The 25,000-nt window shown below is 41.3% G+C and overlaps 4 protein-coding genes across 6 annotated transcripts in view; 1 reads left to right on the top strand and 3 right to left on the bottom strand.

Moving 5' to 3' along the window:
• Positions 1-1,801, top strand: part of hdc (histidine decarboxylase) — a 10,298-nt gene extending 8,497 nt beyond the window's left edge. The window contains exons 9-14 of the mRNA XM_030764835.1: positions 239-329; positions 465-563; positions 664-765; positions 1,094-1,348; positions 1,433-1,555; positions 1,589-1,801. Of these exons, the coding sequence (XP_030620695.1) occupies positions 239-329; positions 465-563; positions 664-765; positions 1,094-1,348; positions 1,433-1,555; positions 1,589-1,801 (883 nt within the window). The remainder of the gene's footprint in view (positions 1-238; positions 330-464; positions 564-663; positions 766-1,093; positions 1,349-1,432; positions 1,556-1,588) is intronic.
• Positions 1,802-2,277: 476 nt separating this feature from the next.
• Positions 2,278-6,399, bottom strand: LOC115804509 (very long-chain acyl-CoA synthetase). 2 transcript variants are annotated; one of them, XM_030764991.1, is made up of 10 exons: positions 5,861-6,399; positions 5,541-5,750; positions 5,286-5,444; positions 4,602-4,726; positions 3,884-4,078; positions 3,699-3,789; positions 3,399-3,597; positions 3,207-3,304; positions 2,846-2,976; positions 2,278-2,753 (listed from the first exon to the last, which is right to left on the bottom strand). In XM_030764991.1, the coding sequence occupies exons 1-10, from the start codon at positions 6,336-6,338 to the stop codon at positions 2,577-2,579; spliced, it is 1,863 nt and encodes a 620-aa protein (XP_030620851.1). In that variant the 5' UTR covers positions 6,339-6,399; the 3' UTR covers positions 2,278-2,576. The 2 variants fall into 2 exon arrangements, with proteins under 2 accessions (XP_030620851.1, XP_030620852.1); XM_030764992.1 differs by lacking the exon at positions 5,286-5,444.
• A 4,073-nt stretch (positions 6,400-10,472) lies between these two features.
• On the bottom strand, positions 10,473-16,696 carry LOC115830093 (very long-chain acyl-CoA synthetase-like). Its single transcript, XM_030794134.1, has 10 exons — positions 16,222-16,696; positions 15,705-15,914; positions 15,450-15,608; positions 14,920-15,044; positions 14,594-14,788; positions 14,410-14,500; positions 13,725-13,923; positions 12,769-12,866; positions 10,863-10,993; positions 10,473-10,649 (listed from the first exon to the last, which is right to left on the bottom strand). Exons 1-10 carry the CDS (start codon positions 16,694-16,696, stop codon positions 10,473-10,475), a joined length of 1,860 nt encoding a protein of 619 aa, XP_030649994.1.
• A 4,383-nt stretch (positions 16,697-21,079) lies between these two features.
• The window catches only part of LOC115830091 (very long-chain acyl-CoA synthetase-like), an 8,329-nt gene continuing 4,408 nt past the window's right edge, over positions 21,080-25,000 (bottom strand). For both annotated transcript variants that reach the window (XM_030794133.1, XM_030794131.1), the window contains 6 exons: positions 24,292-24,486; positions 22,389-22,479; positions 22,085-22,283; positions 21,701-21,798; positions 21,465-21,595; positions 21,080-21,256 (listed from right to left, as the gene is read on the bottom strand). In XM_030794133.1, the coding sequence (XP_030649993.1) occupies positions 21,080-21,256; positions 21,465-21,595; positions 21,701-21,798; positions 22,085-22,283; positions 22,389-22,479; positions 24,292-24,486 (891 nt within the window). The remainder of the gene's footprint in view (positions 21,257-21,464; positions 21,596-21,700; positions 21,799-22,084; positions 22,284-22,388; positions 22,480-24,291; positions 24,487-25,000) is intronic.

Genomic DNA, 25,000 nt, shown 5'->3' on the forward strand with positions numbered 1-25,000 from the left:
TGAAGGATTAGTGAGTGTGTATGTATAAATGTGTGTGTTACTGTAGGGTAAAGGATTAGTGAGTGTGTATGTATAAATGTGTGTGTTACTGTAGGGTAAAGGATTAGTGAGTGTGTATGTATAAATGTGTGTGTTACTGTAGGGTAAAGGATTAGTGAGTGTGTATGTATAAATGTGTGTGTTACTGTAGGGTAAAGGATTAGTGAGTGTGTATGTATAAATGTGTGTGTTACTGTAGGGTGAAGGATAAGTGCAAGCTGCAGCAGACCTTCAGCGTTGACCCCGTTTACCTCAGACACGACAACTCAGGAGACGCCACTGATTTTATGGTATAACGTCCCTCACACTCATCTAAAGATATTCATCCCTCTTTTTCCTCTCTCTCTCTCTCTCTCTCTCTCTCTCTGTAACCACACTGTCTTGTCCCCACACCTGAACCTTGCGCTGTGTGTCTCTTTTTGCAGCACTGGCAAATTCCTCTGAGCCGAAGGTTCCGCTCGCTCAAACTCTGGTTCGTCCTGCGCTCCTTTGGACTCAAAAAGCTTCAGGCCCATATTAGACATGTAAGCCCCTGTGTTCCACAGCAGCCTTTCCGCTGCCCAGACAGTAGAAACGGGTCTTTGCTGGACGGACGTGCTATGAGAGATCTGTTTGTGTTTTCAGAGTATAGACTTGGGAAAGCTGTTTGAATCCCTCGTGAGAAGTGACCCAAACTTTGAGATGCCTGCTGAGAGACACATGGGCCTGGTGGTCTTCTGTGTCAAGGTGTGTAAAGATGAAACGTAATCTTGTCTGGCTGAGATTTGACCGATAACTGCTCAGTAACATTGTTCTTTGCCCCATATTAATGGGTTTAGACAGGGTTCCACAGAGGTCACTGCAGGGATTTCATGGCGGGTCAGTGTAATTTTCAATGTCAGTTGAGAACGTGTTATCAAGCGTTCAGGGTAATGATTGTCAAGTGGACTTCTGTCACCTTGTTTAAATGACACTGTACAGGTCAAAGACACATATACACAAGGCCATCTAAGGTTTTACAATGAGCTTATGATACTGAGGTGTGAGAGTGAGTGTTCTTCTCTCCACACTGTAGGAAGGAAACGCCTCAACCCAGGAGCTACTGAGAAGACTGACGAAATCAGGAACCATGTTTTTGATTCCTGCAGCCATTAACACCAAACTGATCATTCGCTTCACGGTCACCTCCCAGTTCACCACCCCAGAGGACATTCTGAGGGACTGGTCCATCATACGCAGCACTGCCGCATCCATACTGGCTGAGTGGCGAGTCCGCGACGCCGACGCCCACCCTCACGCCGCGGGAAACCCCGCGGATGAGAGCGGAGCCGTGTGCGACGCGCTTGGGCTACAAGACGAGATATGGCACCCCGAACAAGAGCAGCTCGGCGAACTGTCCGCACGTTCGGTTCAGCGCGTCAGAACAGAGCATCTGATCGACCAGAGGCTGGTGAGACAGGGCCAGAGAAGAGCTGTGAGATCTCTCAGCTGCAGCGGGGCGTTGCCGCCCATGCACAGGGAAGGACCAGCCAAAAATGTGGCCGTTAACTCAGGTGCAACCTTGACCAAGATTCCTGAGAAGGTCGACAACCTCACGGGGAAAAAAGTGTTGAAACGCCTCACCAAGTTTTACAGCGTTCCCAGTTTCTCACAGATGTGGGTTCAGTGTGGAATGCAGCAAGTGTACAGCCCATTTAAAAAGCCATGGTTCAGCAGCAGAGCAAACTGCTTCAACTGCTTTGCCCTGACACAGGGCAACCCATACGCACTACCAACCAAATGACACACGACACAGGGCAACCCATACGCACTACCAACCAAATGACACACGAAACAGGGCAACCCATTCGCATTACCAACCAAATGACACACGACACAGGGCAACCCATACGCATTACCAACCAAATGACACACGACACAGGGCAACCCATTCGCATTACCAACCAAATGACACACGACACAGGGCAACCCATTCACATTACCAACCAAATGACACACGACACAGGGCAACCCATACGCATTACCAACCAAATGACACACGAAACAGGGCAACCCATTCGCATTACCAACCAAATGACACACGACACAGGGCAACCCATACGCATTACCAACCAAATGACACACGACACAGGGCAACCCATTCGCATTACCAACCAAATGACACACGACACAGGGCAACCCATTCGCATTACCAACCAAATGACACACGACACAGGGCAACCCATTCGCATTACCAACCAAATGACACACGACACATTCTGCACCATCAGGCTTTTAATCAGAAACAAATCACTGGCATTCCTATATGATCACCACCTCACTAGAAACCTAAAAAAATAATAATTATTATTATACAAATATATCAAAAACAGTCTTTGAAAAACTTACACAAATCTACTTTAATAGTCATTTTTGTCAATATAATTACCATCATAATGCCAAATAGTTCCTTTTTTTTAAAGAGACAAAACACCATTAAATGTCCCATACAGGAATGGGCTTTGAGAACTCATTTCATATCAACTGGAATCACTTTGTTCACTGCCCCCCCCCCCCTTTTACAGTCGTAGCCGTCCGTCAGAGATCGAGTCGTACGTGTCCTCGCTCAGAGGAACGTAATTTTTCCTCTTCTCATCCAGGAAGTACAAGGAGTCTTGGATAACTCTGGGGTTGAAACCCTCCTCAGAGAGTTTCACTTTCATCTGTTTAAATGTCCCAGTAATGTCCAGGGAATTCTGAAAACAAGCATTAAAAAGGTTCAGAATCTTTCGAATAACTGTGTGTGTGTTCATGCCTGAATATTTATCTTCTTTTAATATGACGTTACCTGTATTCTGATGAAGCGCGGTCTGGCGTAGACGGGGAGAAGTGATTGGACGTGCTCGAACGTGGCGGTGCTGTCAAACTCCATCCCCTCCATCACTTTGATAGCAGCCATTCCGATTCTTCCCTCATGTCCTGAGAGAACAAGACCTCTCACTAAAGCAACCACTGTTTTCTCCTCTGCCCATCACAGCCTCTCATAAATGCCATAGAAATGCACATGCTCTTAATGGTTGAAATGAGTGCAGCTGAAATCTAGAGTGGGCAGCTTCACACCTGCTATTTACAGCTATAAGGGAATTATAACAGTTGCTCTTTTTCAGAATTTCACTAATGTCTCTTCAAATGTAAAATTATCTCTGTACCTGGTACTTTGACGCCATAGACGTTTGCTTCCTCAATGAAATCTAACGCGATCAAAATATCAGAGACCTCAGTGGTGGCCACATTCTCCCCTTTCCACCTGATGCCAAAAGAAAAGACAAAACTTAAATCAGTTCATCTTCAAAACAAACTCTTATCAAATCAAATCCAAATCCGGCTGACAGTTCTTATACCTGAATGTATCTCCAATGCGATCCTGAAAGTAAATGAAGCCCTCCTGGTCAGTCTTCATCAGGTCCCCGCTGTTGAAATACAGGTCTCCTTTCTCAAACACGTCTCTCAGCTTCTTCTTCTCCGTCTGGTGGGTGTTTTTTGCGTACCCTTTGAAAGGTGCCGTTTTCGTTATCTTGGCCACCAAAAGACCAGTCTCTCCTTCAGAGAAAAAACAACAAAGATTACTGAATATTTTTATTCATTCATTTATTTATTTTACCAATAATTGCCGTAAATGATTAACTGGTGCTTTGTTTTACCCTGTGGGACTTCCACACAGAAGCCTCTAGAATCTCTCACAGGCTCTTCTGTCTCAGTATCATATTTGATCAGGGCGTAAGGCTGAATCATCTACGAACACAGAAAATTCATATGTGACTCAAAGATGGTGAATCTGTGAGATAGATTCTGAGAACTGAGTTCTCTGCTGTTCTTCCTCTGTTACCTTATGGAAGAAATTCACTCGTCCAATTGCACCAATTTTTCCCACATAGTTAACGAAGCCAATGTTTCCCTCCGTGGCGCCGTAGCATTCACAGATGCGGACGTCTCCAAAACGATGCAGAAATTCAGACCACGTATCTGCCCTTATTCCATTCCCCAGAGCCAGTCTGACACAATGGGCTTTTTCATTGTCTTTCTAGGGAGAGGAGAAACAAGTATGATAATAATAACAATAATAATAATTATTATATATGTGTCTGTGTGTAAAATCATTATAATAATAATAATAATAACAACGATGTTAATGAGAATAAGAAGAAGAAGAATTAGTCCTTGTTGTTGCTTTACTCTGTAAGGCTTGGATGCCGTGTACAGAGCAATAAGCTCAAACACATGCAGCTAAATGATCATTTTCTCTGGGAGATGAGAGTGTTGCAGTAACAGAGCGTCTGTTGGGTTAGGGGATCTCTGATTACCCTCAGGTTCTGAGCTACACTCTACCCTTTTTTAGCCTTTAAAAACAATGTAAACTTTATTTAAGGCAAACCATGTCACAGTGTGAGTGAATCCAACTTTTGCTTCAAATGTCAAGCTGAGCTGAGTTTACTCCATAAAGTAATGTTTTTAACTAAGAGAAACATAAAATGCCATAATATGTCCTGGACCTGGGTTATATGACTTGTGGTGAAGGTTTGTTGGAGTAGAATGACAGGTTTTACCTTTGGGCTGTTGCACAGATAACGCATGATTTCTCCGATATACTGGATAACTGTGATTCTGTGCTTTCTGCAGTCATCCCAGAACTGTGAGGCGGAGAACTTGCGTCGCATCACAACTGTTAAACCTACAGACAACAAAAGAATTCAGTCCATTTCAGTTCAACTGTTAAACCTACAGACAACAAAAGAATTCAGTCCATTTCAGTTCAACTGTTAAACCTACAGACAACAAAAGAATTCAGTCCATTTCAGTTCAACTGTTAAACCTACAGACAACAAAAGAATTCAGTCCATTTCAGTTCAACTATTAAACCTACAGACAACAAAAGAATTCAGTCCATTTCAGTTCTTGAAAAGCGTATGAGTGAATTTTCAGATGTGAATTTCAATCAGATGTGAATTTCAGTCAGATGTGAATTTCAGTCAGAGCTCCATTTGCATTAAAAGAAAATCAAAGCAGAAAAAGAACAATCTACAAAACAATCCAAATACAAGTTGAGTTTCAGCATTAATGTGAGTGGGTCACACAAATATACATCCTCAATCTAAACATCTGACCTCAACCAGAAAGCTCTCTGAAATATTGTTTCTATTATACTGTATATACAATTATACCGTATCGTTTATCAGTATTATTCTCCGTCATTTCTTTCAGACGAGTAAAGCCCAGACCAAGTTAGTTACCGCGTTCTATTGCCCCAGTCAGACCCATCTGGAACCCCGCGCTGTGGTACAGAGGCAGATACAGGTAGAGCACGTCTTCGGAGCTCACTCCGGCCATTGACTGTAAGAAGGATGCGTACCAGACGCGCTCATGGTTTATCACTGCTGCCTTTGGAAGACCTATTAAAGTCAAATCGGGTAACCGATTATTTTCATTCACAATAAGACAGCATTAACTTGTTAATTACGGATGCAGAGCTGAGCAGGTGTACTCACCTGTTGTTCCAGAGGTGTAGATATACAGCGCCGGGCTTTTCAGTGTCACGTTGAAGCGCAGTGTCTTGGACAAGGGTTCATCGGACGCCAGGTTTATCTTATCCCTGAGGCTCGACATGCCCTCGGTCTGCGATGTTTCAGACAAAATATAGACCGACACATTCTGCTCGCGCAATGTCGGCAACACCTCCTCCACCGCTTCCTTCAGCTCTGCAAAGAGAGGACCCCAATTTTTCCTTGATTGATTGCGGAGGATTTAAAGGACAGAAAAACACTGAGGGAAACAAGGTAAAGTAGGACAAGTTGTTAGTGACGCTCACCGGCAGCAGCTATAAGTGCTTTTGCGCCACAACAAGAAAAACAGTGAAGCAGAGACTTCGACCTTATGTTGTAATTCAAGAGAGCTGCAGTACATCCAAGTTTGGCCAGACCTAACCAAATCCATACGTAAAATGGCTCATTTCCAAGAAAAAGAGCAACCGTGTCGCCCTCCTTCAGATTCGCGTGGTCAGAGAGGGTACGCGCAACTTTGTTACTGATTTTATCAGCATCCCGGTATGTGTAAGTTTCCTGCTCAAAAATGATGAAAGTTTTCTCAGGATGACTGTTTACGCGATCTAAAAAACAGTCCAGGATTGTGTGACAGGGTTTAGCGTTCTTGAATGAGACCATTCGCTTCCCTACGCGTATTGCGCTAAGCATGTACAGAACATCTTGCGCAAGGTAAGGGTAACGTATATACAGGACGAAAGGCAAAATTGCCAACCCCGCGAGCAAAGTAAATAACAAAAACATCATTTCAAATGCGTAAACTGCAAGGAATTCGAACTACAAATATACCGTACCTCGTATTAATGCCCTAAAGACAGACAACCTTTGCCCTGCTGTTGCCCTGGGCTGAATCTCAGCAACCAATAGGCTAGGAGTCCGAGGGGGCGGCCCTTCCAAAAAAAAAAAAAAAGGTAAGGAAAAAAGTCCAGCAGTCAGTGGCATAGTTAGGTCCGATCATTCGGGGCTATATAACCGAATATTTTAAGCCTAGCCCCGAATATTTTCGCTCTGAAAAAGGAGGCGTTTGTAGCAAAACAATAAACTGTGTAACCGAGCGGAAGTTGACTTGCAGCGTCCAAAGTAGAGACTCACATTTCTTCTGGGTTCCTGTGGATCAAGGGATCTCTGTTGGACTCCCGCCGGATGGGAGTCCAGTTCACCACTCATCACTAGGGTTACCAACTTTTATATGGAGAAATAAGGGACGAAGTGATAACCGTAGCTTTTGTTTAGATTATACATCCCCCCATTTTTTGTCAGAAAAAAGGGGCCACCACTGACGATATCGCCGACTTACTAAGCGAAAAGTTTAAAAACAAAAAGGGCGATGTTATGGTTACATGCAAAGTGAGGCTAAACGGTAAGGTATGGGAGGGGTTGTCCGAGACCCCTCCCATTACAGAGTACGTTATTTGCTTGAGTTGTGAAGGATGTATCGTGTTTGTGTGTGTGAGTGAGTGAAAAAGAGAGAGAGACAGAAAGTTCATGTCTCTAATGAAGAGTTAGTTGTTAGTAAAGAAGTAGTAGCCTAGACCCAGACGCTCTTAGGCTAAGATACAACAGGCTATGGCTTGCAATCAAATTATTATGCTAATGTAACAGACTCTGTTATGTAGGGGAATTAGGACGTAATGCATGTATTGTATCCCCTCGGGCCTTCCCGTGTATTCCTGTGTACCTTCTCTTTTTCTGACGCAGTGAATGGACAATGAAGCAAAGTTTGTGATTTCTCCCCAACTCGGTCTACCAAAATTCTTTATGTGCTCCAGGTGCCAACGCAGGGTTACACTAACATTTGGGCAATACCCCAAAAATGAAATAGTGTCACACCGCCCACTTTGCTGTAGTTTACGGTGGCTCGTGTAATACCTCGTTGTCTACACGAATGTCTGTCCCTTTTGAATAAAATAAGAAAACGTTATCTCTTAGTCTACTCTATGATAAGGATGCCATCGCTATGCAGGCTAAAGCTGGCGGTTTACGGGTCGGGTCGGGTTCAGGCGGTTGATCAACGCATATTTTTGCGGGTTGGGCAGAAAGATTGACTTTCATAACGGGTCGGGTGGATGCGGGTATTAAAATCCCTGATCCGCGCATCACTACTAGAGACGCCCCTTCCAGCAACCCAGCGCAGGGCTGTTAGATTTCCAAATCATTTTCAATAAAACTTCTCTTGGTTACTGGCAATAGCTGCGATATCAGTACCACCATCGCCATGATCATAATCATAAAAACTCGTTATCCACGAAAAAAATATTTTTTTAGATATCAAAGTAATTGCAGTTTAAATTTATTACACTAAACAGTTAAGTGAAATACAATATACATTTGAAAATGGCAATATTCATGTATTTCATGTTCATCTTTTTCAAAGCAACTGTAAAGCATTTTAGTTATTTTACTGCAGTATATTGCTGTGTGGTTTCCGTGGCTGAGTGTGTTTTATCAAGGGCTCAACCCTCTGAGGTGTATGTGCAAATCACAGTGCAATTGTCACATCTCAGAGATTCTCAAAACTATTTATTCTTGCTAGAAAGCACTGGGATCAACACGACCAAACGAGTCACGGCACACTAAGACGAATATGAGGATTCCTAATGCAAACCCACTCTACCTTTCTCACTGATTTTAATCTGTACTTGACTTCCTTTGTTGGCTGTATCATAAAAAGGGGATATGTAATGCCATCTGTGTTTCTAAAACCTTGATTCTTTTCAACTGACAAAGCTGTGAAAATGTAGCCATTTTTCCCAACCAGAACGCATCATCCCAGTATGCTACACTGGGTGAGCTAGGCAGTGATGCAGGTGAATGATTGAGTTTGGGCAGTGATGTAGGTGAATGATTGAGTTTGGGCAGTGATGTAGGTGAATGATTGAGTTGGACAGTAATGCAGGTGAATGATTGAGTTGGACAGTAATGCAGGTGAATGATTGAGTTTGGGCAGTGATGCAGGTGAATGATTGAGTTTGGGCAGTGATGTAGGTGAATGATTGAGTTTGGGCAGTGATGTAGGTGAATGATTGAGTTGGACAGTAATGCAGGTGAATGATTGAGTTTGGGCAGTGATGTAGGTGAATGATTGAGTTTGGGCAGTGATGTAGGTGAATGATTGAGTTTGGGCAGTGATGTAGGTGAATGATTGAGTTGGACAGTAATGCAGGTGAATGATTGAGTTTGGACAGTGATGCAGGTGAATGATTGAGTTTGGGCAGTGATGTAGGTGAATGATTGAGTTGGACAGTAATGCAGGTGAATGATTGAGTTTGGACAGTGATGCAGGTGAATGATTGAGTTTGGGCAGTGATGTAGGTGAATGATTGAGTTTGGACAGTAATGCAGGTGAATGATTGAGTTTGGACAGTAATGCAGGTGAATGATTGAGTTTGGACAGTGATGTAGGTGAATGATTGAGTTTGGACAGTGATGCAGGTGAATGATTGAGTTTGGACAGTAATGCAGGTGAATGATTGAGTTTGGACAGTGATGCAGGTGAATGATTGAGTTGGACAATAATGCAGGTGAATGATTGAGTTTGGACAGTGATGCAGGTGAATGATTGAGTTTGGACAGTAATACAGGTGAATGATTGAGTTGGACAGTAATACAGGTGAATGATTGAGTTTGGACAGTAATGCAGGTGAATGATTGAGTTGGACAGTAATACAGGTGAATAATTGAGTTTGGGCAGTGATGCAGGTGAATGATTGAGTTTGGGCAGTGATGTAGGTGAATGATTGAGTTTGGGCAGTGATGTAGGTGAATGATTGAGTTTGGGCAGTGATGCAGGTGAATGATTGAGTTTGGGCAGTGATGTAGGTGAATGATTGAGTTGGACAGTAATGCAGGTGAATGATTGAGTTTGGGCAGTGATGTAGGTGAATGATTGAGTTTGGGCAGTGATGCAGGTGAATGATTGAGTTTGGGCAGTGATGTAGGTGAATGATTGAGTTGGACAGTGATGCAGGTGAATGATTGAGTTTGGGCAGTGATGCAGGTGAATGATTGAGTTGGACAGTGATGTAGGTGAATGATTGAGTTGGACAGTGATGTAGGTGAATGATTGAGTTTGGGCAGTAATACAGGTGAATGATTGAGTTTGGACAGTGATGCAGGTGAATGATTGAGTTGGACAGTAATGCAGGTGAATGATTGAGTTTGGACAGTGATGCAGGTGAATGATTGAGTTTGGACAGTAATACAGGTGAATGACTGAATTTGGACAGTAATACAGGTGAAAGATTGAGTTTGGACAGTGATGCAGGTGAATGATTGAGTTGGACAGTAATGCAGGTGAATGATTGAGTTGGACAGTAATACAGGTGAATGATTGAGTTTGGACAGTGATGCAGGTGAATGAGTGAGTTTGGGTAGTGATACAGGTAAATGATTGAGTTTGGACAGTAATGCAGGTGAATGATTGAGTTGGACAGTAATGCAGGTGAATGATTGAGTTTGGACAGTGATGCAGGTGAATGATTGAGTTTGGACAGTAATACAGGTGAATGACTGAGTTTGGACAGTAATACAGGTGAAAGATTGAGTTTGGACAGTGATGCAGGTGAATGATTGAGTTTGGACAGTAATGCAGGTGAATGATTGAGTTTGGACAGTGATGCAGGTGAATGATTGAGTTTGGACAGTGATGCAGGTGAATGATTGAGTTTGGACAGTGATGTAGGTGAATGATTGAGTTTGGACAGTGATGCAGGTGAATGATTGAGTTGGACAGTAATGCAGGTGAAAGATTGAGTTGGACAGTAATGTAAGAGAACGACCAGATTCAGACTCAAGGAGAGGAAATCTCAAAGAATCTGGATCTAAAGGAACTTAAACTGTCCTGAATAAATGCAAATGAGTTTTGTTGGATTTCATATGATTTCACAATCTAATTTTCCCAGAAATAATGGAGTCATAATGCATTTGTGTCATTGGGGTGTAGCTGTTGTTTTTTTCCTCCAGAACAAACAGCGGGTCGTGAATCATAGCTGGATTAAAGCCATCCTTCTCCAGCTTGGTTTTTATGTACTTGAAAGTCCCAGTAATCTCCAAACAGGTCTGAAAAAATTAATAAACAAACAAACTATGAAACAAAAAAACAAGATGTTGAACTGTGTGGTGTCAGCTTTGATCATAGTATCATAATCTACACTGGTCTTTCATTAAAACGTCAAAACACACAAAACCCAAATACATTGAAACATATTGTCCTGACTGATACTCATACTACTGATAAACTAATTGTCAGTTAGTCTATGGGATAAGTGTTACCTGAATTCGGATGAATCGTGGCCGAGCATAAGCAGGGAGGTAAGAGGAGACATGAGTGAACGCTTCTGTGCAATTAAACTCTCTTCTCTCCCTTAAGGTTACGGCTGCCATGCCGACCCGGCCTTCGTAACCTGTGTCAAAACACAGAGCACAGTAACACTATATCAAAACACAGAGCACAGTAACACTATATCAAAACACAGAGCACAGTAACACTGTATCAAAACACAGAGCATAGTAACACTATATCAAAACACAGAGCACAGTAACACTACATCAAAACACGGAGCACAGTAACACTATATCAAAACACAGAGCACAGTAACACTATATCAAAACACAGAGCTGAGTAACACTATATCAAAACACAGAGCACAGTAACACTATATCAAAACACAGAGCTGAGTAACACTATATCAAAACACAGATCACAGTAACACTATATCAAAACACAGAGCACAGTAACACTATATCAAAACACAGAGCACAGTAACACTATATCAAAACACGGAGCACAGTAACACTATATCAAAACACAGAGCACAGTAACACTATATCAAAACACAGAGCACAGTAACACTATATCAAAACACAGAGCACAGTAACACTATATCAAAACACAGACTCCAGTAACACTATATCAAAACACAGAGCACAGTAACACTATATCAAAACACAGAGCACAGTAACACTAAATCAAAACACAGAGCACAGTAACACTATATAAAAACACAGAGCACAGTAACACTATATCAAAACACAGAGCACAGTAACACTATATCAAAACACAGACTCCAGTAACACTATATCAAAACACAGAGCACAGTAACACTATATCAAAACACAGAGCTGAGTAACACTATATCAAAACACAGAGCACAGTAACACTATATAAAAACACAGAGCACAGTAACACTATATCAAAACACAGAGCACAGTAACACTATATCAAAACACGGAGCACAGTAACACTATATCAAAACACAGATCACAGTAACACTATATCAAAACACAGAGCACAGTAACACTATATCAAAACACAGAGCTGAGTAACACTATATCAAAACACAGATCACAGTAACACTATATCAAAACACAGAGCACAGTAACACTATATCAAAACACAGAGCACAGTAACACTATATCAAAACACAGAGCACAGTAACACTATATCAAAACACAGACTCGAGTAACACTATATCAAAACACAGAGCACAGTAACACTAAATCAAAACACAGAGCTGAGTAACACTATATCAAAACACAGATCACAGTAACACTATATCAAAACACAGAGCTGAGTAACACTATATCAAAACACAGATCACAGTAACACTATATCAAAACACGGAGCAAAGTAACACTAAATCAGAAAACAAAGCTGAGTAACACTAAATGAGTAACACAATATCCCTGCTAGAACTCTCTACTCTACCACCTCTGGTCAACTGACGGTCCCCTCACTTCGGGAATCTGGCAGCCGTTCTTTCCGACCACGCCTCTTCTCCGCCATTGCTCCGCGGTGGTGGAATGACCTCCCTCACTCAGTTAGGACTGCGGAATCTCTTGCCATCTTCCGCAGGTAACTGAAAACCCACCTCTTCAGAACCCACCTGTCCCCCACTGCCTAACCTCCCTTTCTATATATATATAAAATACTAACCTTGTCTTGTGTTTGTGTTTATCATTCACTGTCACAGAATCCCAGGAGCGTAATTCGGAGGGTAATTAATGTACAGCCTTATTGTGATCTCTGTTTATAGGATCTGACTGATGCACTTATTGTAAGTCGCTTTGGCTAAAAGCGTCTGCTAAATACCAAATTGTAAATTGTAATTGTAAATTGCACAAAGTTGAGTAACACCATGCTCACAGGATGAATGCATGAATTCTGAAGAATTTTTACCTGGCACTTTGACACCATAAACATTAACATCTTCAACAAACTCCATTTTTTTAAGGATGTCTGATACTTCTGTGGTGGCGACATTTTCTCCTTTCCACCTGCACAACAGATGGCAACATCTTAACAGGCGAGTTTTACTGTTTTACACAAATATCCAGTTCCACCATTGACATGACCGTTTGACGGTGCCTACTCTGTTTTTTGTTTTTTAAACAATCACTTGTATTTAGGGTTGTTGTTTTTTTTTTTTTTCATCAAAACAGGTCATTTTTCTATACTGAACTGAAGCGCACTCAAACCAACACAGATTAGCTGTGCCATTGTCTGTATAACAAACTTCAAAATACTTTTTTATCAGTGGGATGACAAAACCTATACCTATTAGTAAAAACACTTATTTTAGGCCAACACAAGGTTTCCACGTTATGCGCCATATGATTTCCATTTGTATTGCCCCACAGAAGGGGGCGGGGCAAAGCAGAGTGTTTTCCTATTGGTCTGGATATGAAACTGATCAAAGCACTGGGACATCACCAACTCATATACTTTCCACGTCTCAAACCCCTGAAATGCATTTGTAAATATTCATCCACTGAAATAACATCAGAAAAATAAAAATATTTAGATAATATTTAATAATATAATGATAATTTCAGTGAGGGTTTTTATAGCCCTAAATGTGAGAAATTCATCTCAAGGAGTCATAATTATTCCCCAGGAGTTGTATGTTATGTTAATTATATTTTCCCTGGTGCTTTAATTTTAAAGCGCATGTTTAGTTTATATTAACAATATTAAAATATTAATAATGAGGAGCTGCATCTGTCTGCAGTGCTGTGCACACCTAAATGTATATAAAGGAAATGTATATAAATATAAATATCAGAATTCAAGCTGCACCTAAAGGTATATAAAGGAAATATATATAAATATAAATATCAGAATTCAGGCTGCACCTAAAGGTATCCCCCACACGATCTTGGAAGTAAATGAAATTGTCATGATCGATCATTAGCAAGTCTCCACTGTTAAAGTACAAGTCCCCTTTCTGAAAGACATCTCGCAGTTTCTTCTTCTCCGTGTGCTCCAGGTTCCCTGCGTAGCCGGCAAAGGGGGCCATCTTTGTGATTTTGGACACTAACAGCCCTGTTTCACCTGTTTAAGATGTAAATTATTTTGGTTATGTTATTTTGGTTCAGTTTTGGTTAAAATGTATTTGTTCACAAATAAAGATACAAATAACCACCAAAATAAAAGAGACATTTCAGTAAATGATGAACAAAAAGATGAGATTCAATTAATTAAGCAATTTAATTAAGCAATTAATGTCCCATCCTTTTTAAGGTCATGTATAAATTGCTGGATGGGTCCAGTCTCCGGTTCAGAGATGATATCTGCCTGTTTCAGGGGGAACAGCAGCACTAACATGGGAGTTAGAGTGAAAGACTCCATTAGCTCCTCATGCTCCTCAACTATGACATCTGTGTGTTGACTCCAGACGCAAGGTAAAACAGATGAGCTGATTCATTTGACCAAATTACACAAACCTTTTTATAGAAGAATTAAATATGTAGAATTAAAATGACTATTAAACAGTCCCTTGTATGAAATGTACAGTTTTCTTATTCAATCATAACTCACCTTTCCAAACCTCAATACAGCGACCATTAGAATCTCTCACAGGTTCCTCTCTGATGGTATCAAACTTAATGAGCGTGTAAGGGAGGACCATCTGTCACAACCAATGACACTGTGTCATGATCACCCTAAAATATTCTAACACTCTTAGAGAAATAACCTCAGAGAAGAATTATTGTGGTTTTACCTTATGAAAGTAGTGAACACGACCAATGGCACCAATTTTCCCCACGTAGTTAATGAAGCTTATGTTACCATCAGAGGCACCGTAGAACTCCACAATCTTAATGTCTCCAAAACGCTCCAAAACCGAGCGCCACACGTCTGCCCGGATCCCGTTTCCCACAGCTATTCTGACTCTGTGCTCTCTGTCATTGTCTCTCTGAAAATCAACACTGTCAGTTAAGTCCTCAGTACTGAATAGCCTACTGGATTCCCAAGTATTGGTTTAAATGTGATGGAAAGGTATTGAATGTGAGGATTAATTGTCCAAGGAGCGGAATTTGATACAACCTTTGGTGTGTTGCAGAGATAGCGCATAATTTCACCAATGTAGATTATGACAGTAACGTGATCCCTCCTGCAGTCATCCCAGAACTGAGACACGGAAAACTTGCGCTTCAACACAACAGTTATGCCTGTGAGGAGAGCGGTATTGAAAAGATTTTGAAATCAGAGGGTAAGAGGCGGTTGACAAAACAGAACTGAATGATTGAATCAGGAATGCCTTGTTTTTTATAGAAAACAGGGTCGTCTAAGACTTGGACATGTTTCAATGAGTTAAAGAACATTCTCTGTCCAGTGTCAAATGGAACAACTCTAGTTACCGAATCACTGAAGCATAAAAGTGAACTGAGGACAAGTCACATAAGAAACTTTAGAGCATGGACATTGGACACAACAACACCGAGCTTGGACAGTAGAGTGTGATGTTTGTGCTCAGGGAGCAGCAGCACTGAATCAGCCACAGGAGCGAATTCACAGACAATACAAACTCCTGTCACTAACATGCTTGTCACTGCTTGGTTTACATTGATTCTCACCCCGCTCTATGGCCCCTGAGAGCCCCAGGAGGAGTCCAGAGCCATGGTAAAGGGGAAGGGGTATGTAAATCACATCCTGTGATGTCACTCCTGCCAGACACAGAAAGAGAGCTCCAGCCCAGACCTTGTCCTGGGAAAATATGGAAGCTTTGGGAAGACCTGTGGGAAAAGCAGAGATTTGGACAGAGCAGATGTAACACTAGTCATTTTTAGCTCTGGTTTCACGCTATCCTACAGACGCGCGTCCAGGCGTACCTGTGGTTCCTGACGTGAAGATGAATAGCCCGGGGCTGTCCATTGTCACGCGTGATCTCAGATCAGGGGACAGGGGCTCGTCACTCGCCCGATCGATCTTCTCACTCAGACTCCTCAGCCCCTCTGTGCCACTCTGACTTTTTAGGAGGAACACCGTGACATTTCGCTCCAGCAGCTGAGGCAGCACCTCCTTGACGGCCTCTTCCAGCTCTGTAAAGAAAATGTTTGAATGTTCTGCTCTGATGAGGAAGAGGAATGCTCCCATTATTCACCCTAAGAAACCGTACGGTTTTATAAAGTGAATGAGTCTCTTCAGCTATGAAAGACAAACTCTAAAAGACAGAAAAGTGTCTCTTTTGGCAAACAAAAGGGCTCATGCTAGAAAACATTGTAGTCACTTGTTAGGGAATTGCAGACAGAACTTTACTGAAATCCTTTTTTGATGAGAGTGAGTGACTGGTGAGATTCTAATGTTTTTTCAGTACATCGTCATGTAAACTGTCTAATGTTGGTTTACCTGCTGCAGCTATGAGAACGCTGGAGTCACAGCAGAAGAAGCAGTGCAGGAGAGACTGGGCTCTGATGTTAATGTTAAGCACAGAGGCGGCACATCCTAATTTACACAAGCCCAGCCAGATCCAGGCGAAACAAGGCTCATTTCCCAGAAAGAGAGTAACAGTATCCCCCTCAGTCAGACTGCTGTGTGTCCTCAGGGCGTTAGCCACCTTATTGCTCTGCCGGTCAACGTCCAGGTAAGAGTAAGATTTATTCCCAAAAATGATAAAGGGTTTCTCTGGGTGTTTCCTCACCCTGTCCAGAAAACAGTCCAAAATAGTGTAAAAAGGCTTTTTCTGTCTGAACTTTAACCTCTGCAACCTCACAGCAGCAAATTTTCGAAGATACTGGAAATCATGCCATAAACAGGGGAACTTGAAATGGATAAACGCCAGGATCAAACTAACCCCCAATAAAACTGTGACCAGTGTTTCCATGTTTGCTGGGTTTGTGTGTGTTCTGAAAAGTAGACTGAGGGCTGAATGTTTAAAAGATTATGACCAGTAACACCCCTCTATCTGTCTGTCTGTCTGAGCCTGAATGTGATTGGTTCATTTTCATAGGACTCTGTATCTGTGACTGTGACAGGAACAGGTTTTGGGAGTAACCTGTGGTTCTATGCTGAACAACAGTGTGGGAGGGGCATTGTGGGAAAGAAGAAGCCTGTCACATTATATTATATTATATTATATTATATTATATTATATTATATTATATTATATTATATTATATTATATTATATTATATTATAAATAAGTTAAGATAACTAGAAGTTAGTGGTTGTTCTTTAATACACTGTACATTCATTGGTCAAGACATTTGTCATCTCTCACCACTAAGATAACGAGAAATAAAATAAACAACAACAGTAATGTTAAGTTTTACAGCACATCAGTTACAGCAATTAGAGTGAGACTTTTTGCATTTTGGACTTTTGACAACTTTAGTACATCAAAAGCCTGATACTTTATGACTTTGACCAAAGTTGTTGTTGTTGTAATAATGGGTCTCATGCACTTTTACTACACTCATTCTTTGACTGTTGTATCTTTACCTCAGCTAAAGTTTGACATCTGAATACTTTTACCAGCTTTGCCCTTGAATCGTTCTGTCTTAAATCTCCTCCCAGAAGGCTGAGGGGAGATGCTGGGTGAGCATTGGTCCCATGTGGTGTTCAGCATTTTTGGAGGTGAGTTTTGTGAAAGGGGGAGAGAGATGGGAGGGTGTGTCCTGGGCTGTTGGATGCAGTATTAAGTACTCTCAGGTCCCAATCTATAGATGACTAGCTGCCATATCACACAGTGATGGAGAAAGTTAGCAAACCCTCTATGACTGACCGCTAAAACTGACCCGTGGTATTTTCCAACACTCCAAATTCCATGAGGTTTTTTCCCCATCTTTAAGATTTGTGCAATTATCATATATCTGGACAAATATGACTTGTTAGTTTATACTTTTATGCACAATTTCAGATCTTGTCCCTTCTCTAGTTCACAGCAAAAAAGTAATTAATGTCACATCACTGACACAAACAGTGAAGCCAAATTTTTAGAGTCATGGTGTAAATATGACATGTTGGGCCCTTTCTAGGGGAGTTCTCTTCCATCCAGACCATCATTCAGTTTTATTTCATTGGTCCTATTTCAGTGAATGAACTGTCTCACACCTGTCTCACAGTGGTCCTATTTCAGTGAGTGAACTGTCTCACACCTGTCTCACAGTGGTCCTATTTCAGTGAATGAACTGTCTCACACCTGTCTCACAGTGGTCCTGTTTGAGTGAATGAAGTGTCTCACACCTGTCTCTCAGTGGTCCTGTTTGAGTGAATGAACTGTCTCACACCTGTCTCTCAGTGGTCCTGTTTGAGTGAATGAAGTGTCTCACACCTGTCTCTCAGTGGTCCTGTTTGAGTGAATGAAGTGTCTCACACCTGTCTCTCAGTGGTCCTGTTTGAGTGAATGAACTGTCTCACACCTGTCTCTCAGTGGTCCTGTTTGAGTGAATGAAGTGTCTCACACCTGTCTCTCAGTGGTCCTGTTTGAGTGAATGAACTGTCTCTGACTAGGGATGTCACGAGAACCAATACTTCGGTACCACGTTGAAGCCAAAATTCGGTACTCGATATCCTAGAGTACTGTAGGTACCGCGGATGAATTCTGCCTCGACTTGTGAAAAGAATAACAGTAAGAGTCGTGTATCGAAGTAATTTGCGTTTGAAGTAATCGCTTAATGCATTCCACATTGTAGCTTTCTTGTGTTACGAACTTTACAAAAAATGAATTAAAAAAATAAAATAAAAAATAAAAAACGGAGCAAAGTGTATTGAAATCGATCTCAATTTCTCAGAAGAAACTTTAAGGTTAGAAAAAACAGTATCTTTCTGTATAATGCATTATCGAGTGCAATGCACAATATAAAGTTCAGCCCACAGGCCTCAAAAAACAGGAACTCTATCACAAAATGACACTGGTAATCATTTACTCTATTCACGCAATTGCTGTTAATTATAATATAGACAAGTAGTAGTCAACAGAATCATTCATTCATTTATTTTCTAACCGGCTTATCCTGGTTAGGCTCACGGGGGGAGTGGGGGGTGGGGGTGGGGGGGGGGGGGGGGGGGGGGCAAAAGCACTCAACTAATAAGTTACATTTTCTCTTACTGTTTAGAAGTCTCGAATATGCACTCTAAATCCAGATTAATAACAATATATCACAACATAGCTCTCAACCTTATCATTGTGCTCGTAGGGATATCCTCATTTCACCACCTCCACTCACCACTCTACAGTCACACTAACTACAGTCACTAACTTAAGCCAGTATTCTAGCCGAATCTGTTATCAACGTTTCCTAAATCTTCTAATTTAGTGGGGGATAATCCAATAACATGCTTTAATGCACATGTTAATTTGATTCAAAGGTGCTGATAATATACAATCTGATTATTTTAAAGTCTTAGCCTCTAAAAGTGCATCACAAATGGTCTACTCTGCTGTAGTTCTTTGGCACTGCTAGTATTTGTTGCCAACTTCCAGGAACTATTGCATGGCTCCATGATCCGCCATTGCTGTGAAAAAAAAAAAGAAAAGGTCCATTGGAGTGAACGGAGTTGATGTGATTCTCTATATGGCTCTGGACCAGGAGAGGCAGGAGTTGTTGTTTTTTGTAATGTTCAAATTTTTTTTAATAAAGGAGTGTACGTTGAAGTAAACGGGATTTATAGTTTTGTTTTTGTTTTTTTACCGTGGTATCGAATTGGGTATCAAGAATCGTGGAATTACTAATATTGGGATCGACTAAGTTTCTAGTATCGTGAAATGTCTATCTCGGACTCCTCATTTCTCTGAATTTGGAGAAACGACTGAGCAAATAGCTACTCATGGAAGTGTGACTGTGACCAGTGAAACCTTATTAACAGTGTGAAAATGGCCATATGAACAATGTGTGAGAATAATCAGATACAGATGAAAACATTGCATCAGTGAGGCAGAATCTAACTCAAATAATGAGGAAGAACTCTTATTGTTCATACATCTGGTACATTTGATATAATCAAAATTATACAGCATATTTAATATATCTGACTTACTTTATGGCCCTGTTCCTTTTCCAGGATCTAACATTATCTATTGTTATTCAGTGTCACAAAACAGATAATATTCCTAACACTGAGTGACATTTCCATTAACAGTTCCACATTGGTCATAATAAGCATTATAAATATGAGACTTTTGTGTAAAATGTAAATCTCTGTGATCTCACACACACACACACTGTGTGAATTTGTCCTCTGCATTCAACCCATCCAACACACCGGAAGTGAACACACACACCAGACACAGTGGGCAGCATTCCTTGCCCCCAGGGGGCATTGGGGTTAAGTGCCTTGCCCAAGGGCACACAGCAATGCACATCAGTTCTGGGAATCGAACCAGCAACCCTTCGGTCATGAGCCTGGTTCTCTAACCTCTAGACCTTGGCTGCCCACAGCTGTGGCCTAGTGATCTGATATCTGGATACAGCGACAATGTCATGATCATACATCTGGATACAGCGACAATGTCATGATCATATATCTGTATACAGCGACACTGTAATGATCACATATCTGGATATAACGACACTGTAATGATCACATATCTGTATACAGCGACACTGTAATGATCACATATCTGGATATAACGACACTGTAATGATCACATATCTGGATACAGCGACACTGTAAGGTGGTTCAAATGAGGCACAGGTCCCAGAGAACTGTTTCGCCACTGCACTTTTCTTTAATTACCAACAGGGGGCACTCCATAAACAATTTAGCAAACACTCAATCTCCCTCTGTCTACAAGACTTTTCATCGTGAGTACTCTACTGGTCAACAAGAATACTGCACCCTTTTATGACTGTATATTATCAGCACCTTTGAATCAAATCTCCTATCATGATCACCTTTTCTCTGTCCTATACTGTACAGTAACATTTCTTATAATGCCTCCATTAGAACAAATTGATCAAATTAAATTTAAGCTCAGTATATGCACAGTAACACACACACACACACACAAATATATGTACAGTATATTTATATATATATTTGACATTTGTGTGTGTGTGTGTGTGTGTGTGTATGTATATATATATATATATATATATATATATATATATATATATATATATATGTATGTATAATCTATTCTGGACAAATTTGAAAACCCCAGCAGGCAGTAAAACATGTGAACGACAACTTTCACCTAAAAATGCTTCGGTCACAATGGAAGACTCTAACACAAAGGCTTTAACACAATGTCTGTGGACCAAAATCACAGTTTGATATGCCCTGAAGTGATTGAAGAATAGATTTCTCTGGTCATTGGGATGTAGCTCTTCTCTTTTTCATCCAGGAAAAACAAAGGGTCTGGAATGAGGGCGGGGTTGAAACCTGCTTCCACCAACTTCATTTTCATCTGTTTGAATGTCGCAGTAACTTCCACTGAATCCTGGGGACAAGGGGAGTTGATATCAAGAGAAACACACACACATTTTACACATATACGTTTCTTTAGTAAACAGCAATGATTCTGAACTAACTAAAATATCTAATCGTTTTTGGAGATATTTAGTCGTTTTAAAGCAGACAGTGAATTGCTGCCTGAGTCAGAGTGATATTTGGCATGATTTAAGGTCCTGTGTCATGTGACCCTGTACCTGTATTCTTATGAAGCGTGGCAGGGCATAAAGTGGCAGGTAACGTGTGACGTGACTGAACATTTTGGTTCCATCAAACTGCTCCCCTTCTCTGATAGTCACAGCGGCCATTCCAATCCTACCCTCGTGACCTTCCGGAGGACAGAACAAACTTTAAGGCCAGGAAAAGAGTCATCTCTCTGTGGTAACAGGACAGATGTTCATGCACTGGAGTGAGACATGAAAGCAACATGTACCTGGAACCTTAACACCATACACATTAGCTTCTTTAACAAAGTCTGAGAGCGTGAGGACGTCAGAAACTTCTGTGGTGGCGACGTTTTCTCCCTTCCATCTGCACAGACAGAGTGAGAGCAGTGAGCTCACATGTTAGCTGTGATTATAAGAGTGTTGGTTCTGAAATGTTCAGCTCCGGCTGATCTGTCTAGCACACTGCAGCGCACTGCACAGATTACAGACAATAAAACACGGTCATGAACTCTTTACATTTCTAATAGTCAAGACGTCCTCTTTTCTGACACTGTGAAATATATATAAACATAAATATCAGAATTCAGGCTGCACCTAAAGGTATATAAAGGAAATATACATAAATATAAATATCAGAATTCAGGCTGCACCTAAAGGTATCCCCCACACGATCTTGGAAGTAAATGAAATTGTCATGATCGATCATCAGCAAGTCTCCACTGTTAAAGTACAAGTCCCCTTTCTGAAAGACATCTCGCAGTTTCTTCTTCTCCGTGTGCTGCTGATTCCTTGCGTATCCCGTGAAAGGAGCGATGTCCGTGATTCTGGACACCAGGAGTCCCGTCTCACCTTCAAAAAACACACCATGTTTCAGCATGTGAAAATCCAGACGCTGGAGCAGGAAATGCTGTAATACGATAATGTGTTGTCTTGGCTTGAGTGTGTGAGCTGTACCTTTAGGAACCTCAATGCACAGGCCTTTAGAGTCTCTCACTGGTTCATCTCTCTCAGTGTCATACTTTATCAGTGTGTACGGGAACAGTTTCTACAGACATAAACAACTGCCGTGAGAAACAGCAAACTATCATTTGTTCTTCCACAAAATCTCTAACAATTGCAAATATTTACCACACACAAACATTTACCACACACAAACATTTACCACACACACACGTTACTCTGTACTGTACTGTACACAGCGTGTGTTACTCACTACTGTACTGTACACAGCGTGTGTTACTCTCTACTGTACTGTACACAGTGTGTGTTACTCTCTACTGTACTGTACACAGCGTGTGTTACTCTCTACTGCACTGTACACAGCGTGTGTTACTCACTACTGTACTGTACACAGCGTGTGTTACTCTCTACTGTACTGTACACAGCGTGTGTTACTCTCTACTGCACTGTACACAGCGTGTGTTACTCACTACTGTACTGTACACAGTGTGTGTTACTCTCTACTGTACTGTACACAGTGTGTGTTACTTTGTGGTTGACTGTACACAGCGTGTGTTACTCTCTACTGTACTGTACACAGCGTGTGTTACTCTACTGTACTGTACACAGTGTGTGTTACTCTCTACTGTACTGTACACAGCGTGTGTTACTTTGTGGTTGACTGTACACAGTGTGTGTTACTCTCTACTGTACTGTATACAGTGTGTGTTACTTTGTGGTTGACTGTACACAGTGTGTGTTACTCTCTACTGTACTGTACACAGCGTGTGTTACTCTACTGTACTGTACACAGTGTGTGTTACTCTCTACTGTACTGTACACAGCGTGTGTTACTTTGTGGTTGACTGTACACAGTGTGTGTTACTCTCTACTGTACTGTATACAGTGTGTGTTACTTTGTGGTTGACTGTACACAGTGTGTGTTACTTTAGAGTCTTACTCTGTGTCATACTTTATCAGTGTGTACGGGAACAGTTTCTACAGACATAAACAACTGCCTTGAGAAACAGCAAACTATCATTTGTTCTTCCACAAAATCTCTAACAATTGCAAATATTTACCACACACAAACATTTACCACACACAAACATTTACCACACACACACGTTACTCTGTACTGTACTGTACACAGCGTGTGTTACTCACTACTGTACTGTACACAGCGTGTGTTACTCTGTACTGTACTGTACACAGTGTGTGTTACTCTCTACTGTACTGTACACAGCGTGTGTTACTCTCTACTGTACTGTACACAGCGTGTGTTACTCTCTACTGTACTGTACACAGCGTGTGTTACTCTCTACTGTACTGTACACAGCGTGTGTTACTCTACTGTACTGTACACAGCGTGTGTTACTCTCTACTGTACTGTACACAGCGTGTGTTACTCTGTACTGTACTGTACACAGCGTGTGTTACTCACTACTGTACTGTACACAGCGTGTGTTACTCTGTACTGTACTGTACACAGCGTGTGTTACTCTGTACTGTACTGTACACAGTGTGTGTTACTCTCTACTGTACTGTACACAGCGTGTGTTACTCTCTACTGTACTGTACACAGTGTGTGTTACTCTCTACTGTACTGTACACAGCGTGTGTTACTCTCTACTGTACTGTACACAGCGTGTGTTACTCTGTACTGTACTGTACACAGCGTGTGTTACTCTCTACTGTACTGTACACAGCGTGTGTTACTCTCTACTGTACTGTACACAGTGTGTGTTACTCTCTACTGTACTGAACACAGTGTGTGTTACTCTCTACTGTACTGTACACAGTGTGCGTTACTTTGTGGTTGACTGTACACAGTGTGTGTTACTTTGCGGTTTACTGTACACAGCGTGTGTTACTTTGTGGTTGACTGTACACAGTGTGTGTTACTTTAGAGTCTTACTCTGTGTAAAAAGTTGACTCGTCCAACTGCGCCAATCTTTCCCGTGTAGTTCACAAATCCAATGTTGCTCTCTGTGGAAGCATAAAACTCTCTGACTTTAATTTGGCCAAAACGATTCAGAAACTCCCTCCACACTTCTGCTCTGACTCCATTTCCGATGGCCAACCTCACTTTGTGCTCCTTGTCGTTGTCCCTCTGTTCGGAAAAATGGGACAGAAACTCAGCATTCCAGGGCCTATTCTTTAGATTCTGTAGTGTCTGGTGATACTGGCTTTTCATAATGGAATGGTTTAGCATATAGAAATTAGCCTGCAAGTATGATTTAAAAAAATATCTGTACTATTATGATAAATTCACAACACCCATCTGTCAGTATTTTATAAGATCAATGTGATCAGTTGTTTTGGTGGAGTTTTATCAGAACTCTGAGAGAGCTTCATTAATGTAGCTTCATTTTCAGCACTCATTACGTTTGGAACCAAAATTGTAAAGCAATAAAATGTGATATATGTGGCACATTCCCTAATGCATTGAAGAGATATAGTTTCATAGTCAATCAGGTCATCTGGCATGTCCAAGTAAAGGCCAACAGCTATTCCTAGAGCAGATGAGATGAGATGAGAGTCTTCAAACTCTTCTTTCTTTGGACAGCAGAGCACTCACATGATCCTGTGAGATCTGAGCCCACGCACAAGCCTTGGCTTAAGTT

Source organism: Chanos chanos, chromosome 2 (genome assembly GCF_902362185.1).
Source record: "Chanos chanos chromosome 2, fChaCha1.1, whole genome shotgun sequence".
Lineage (NCBI taxonomy): Eukaryota > Metazoa > Chordata > Actinopteri > Gonorynchiformes > Chanidae > Chanos > Chanos chanos.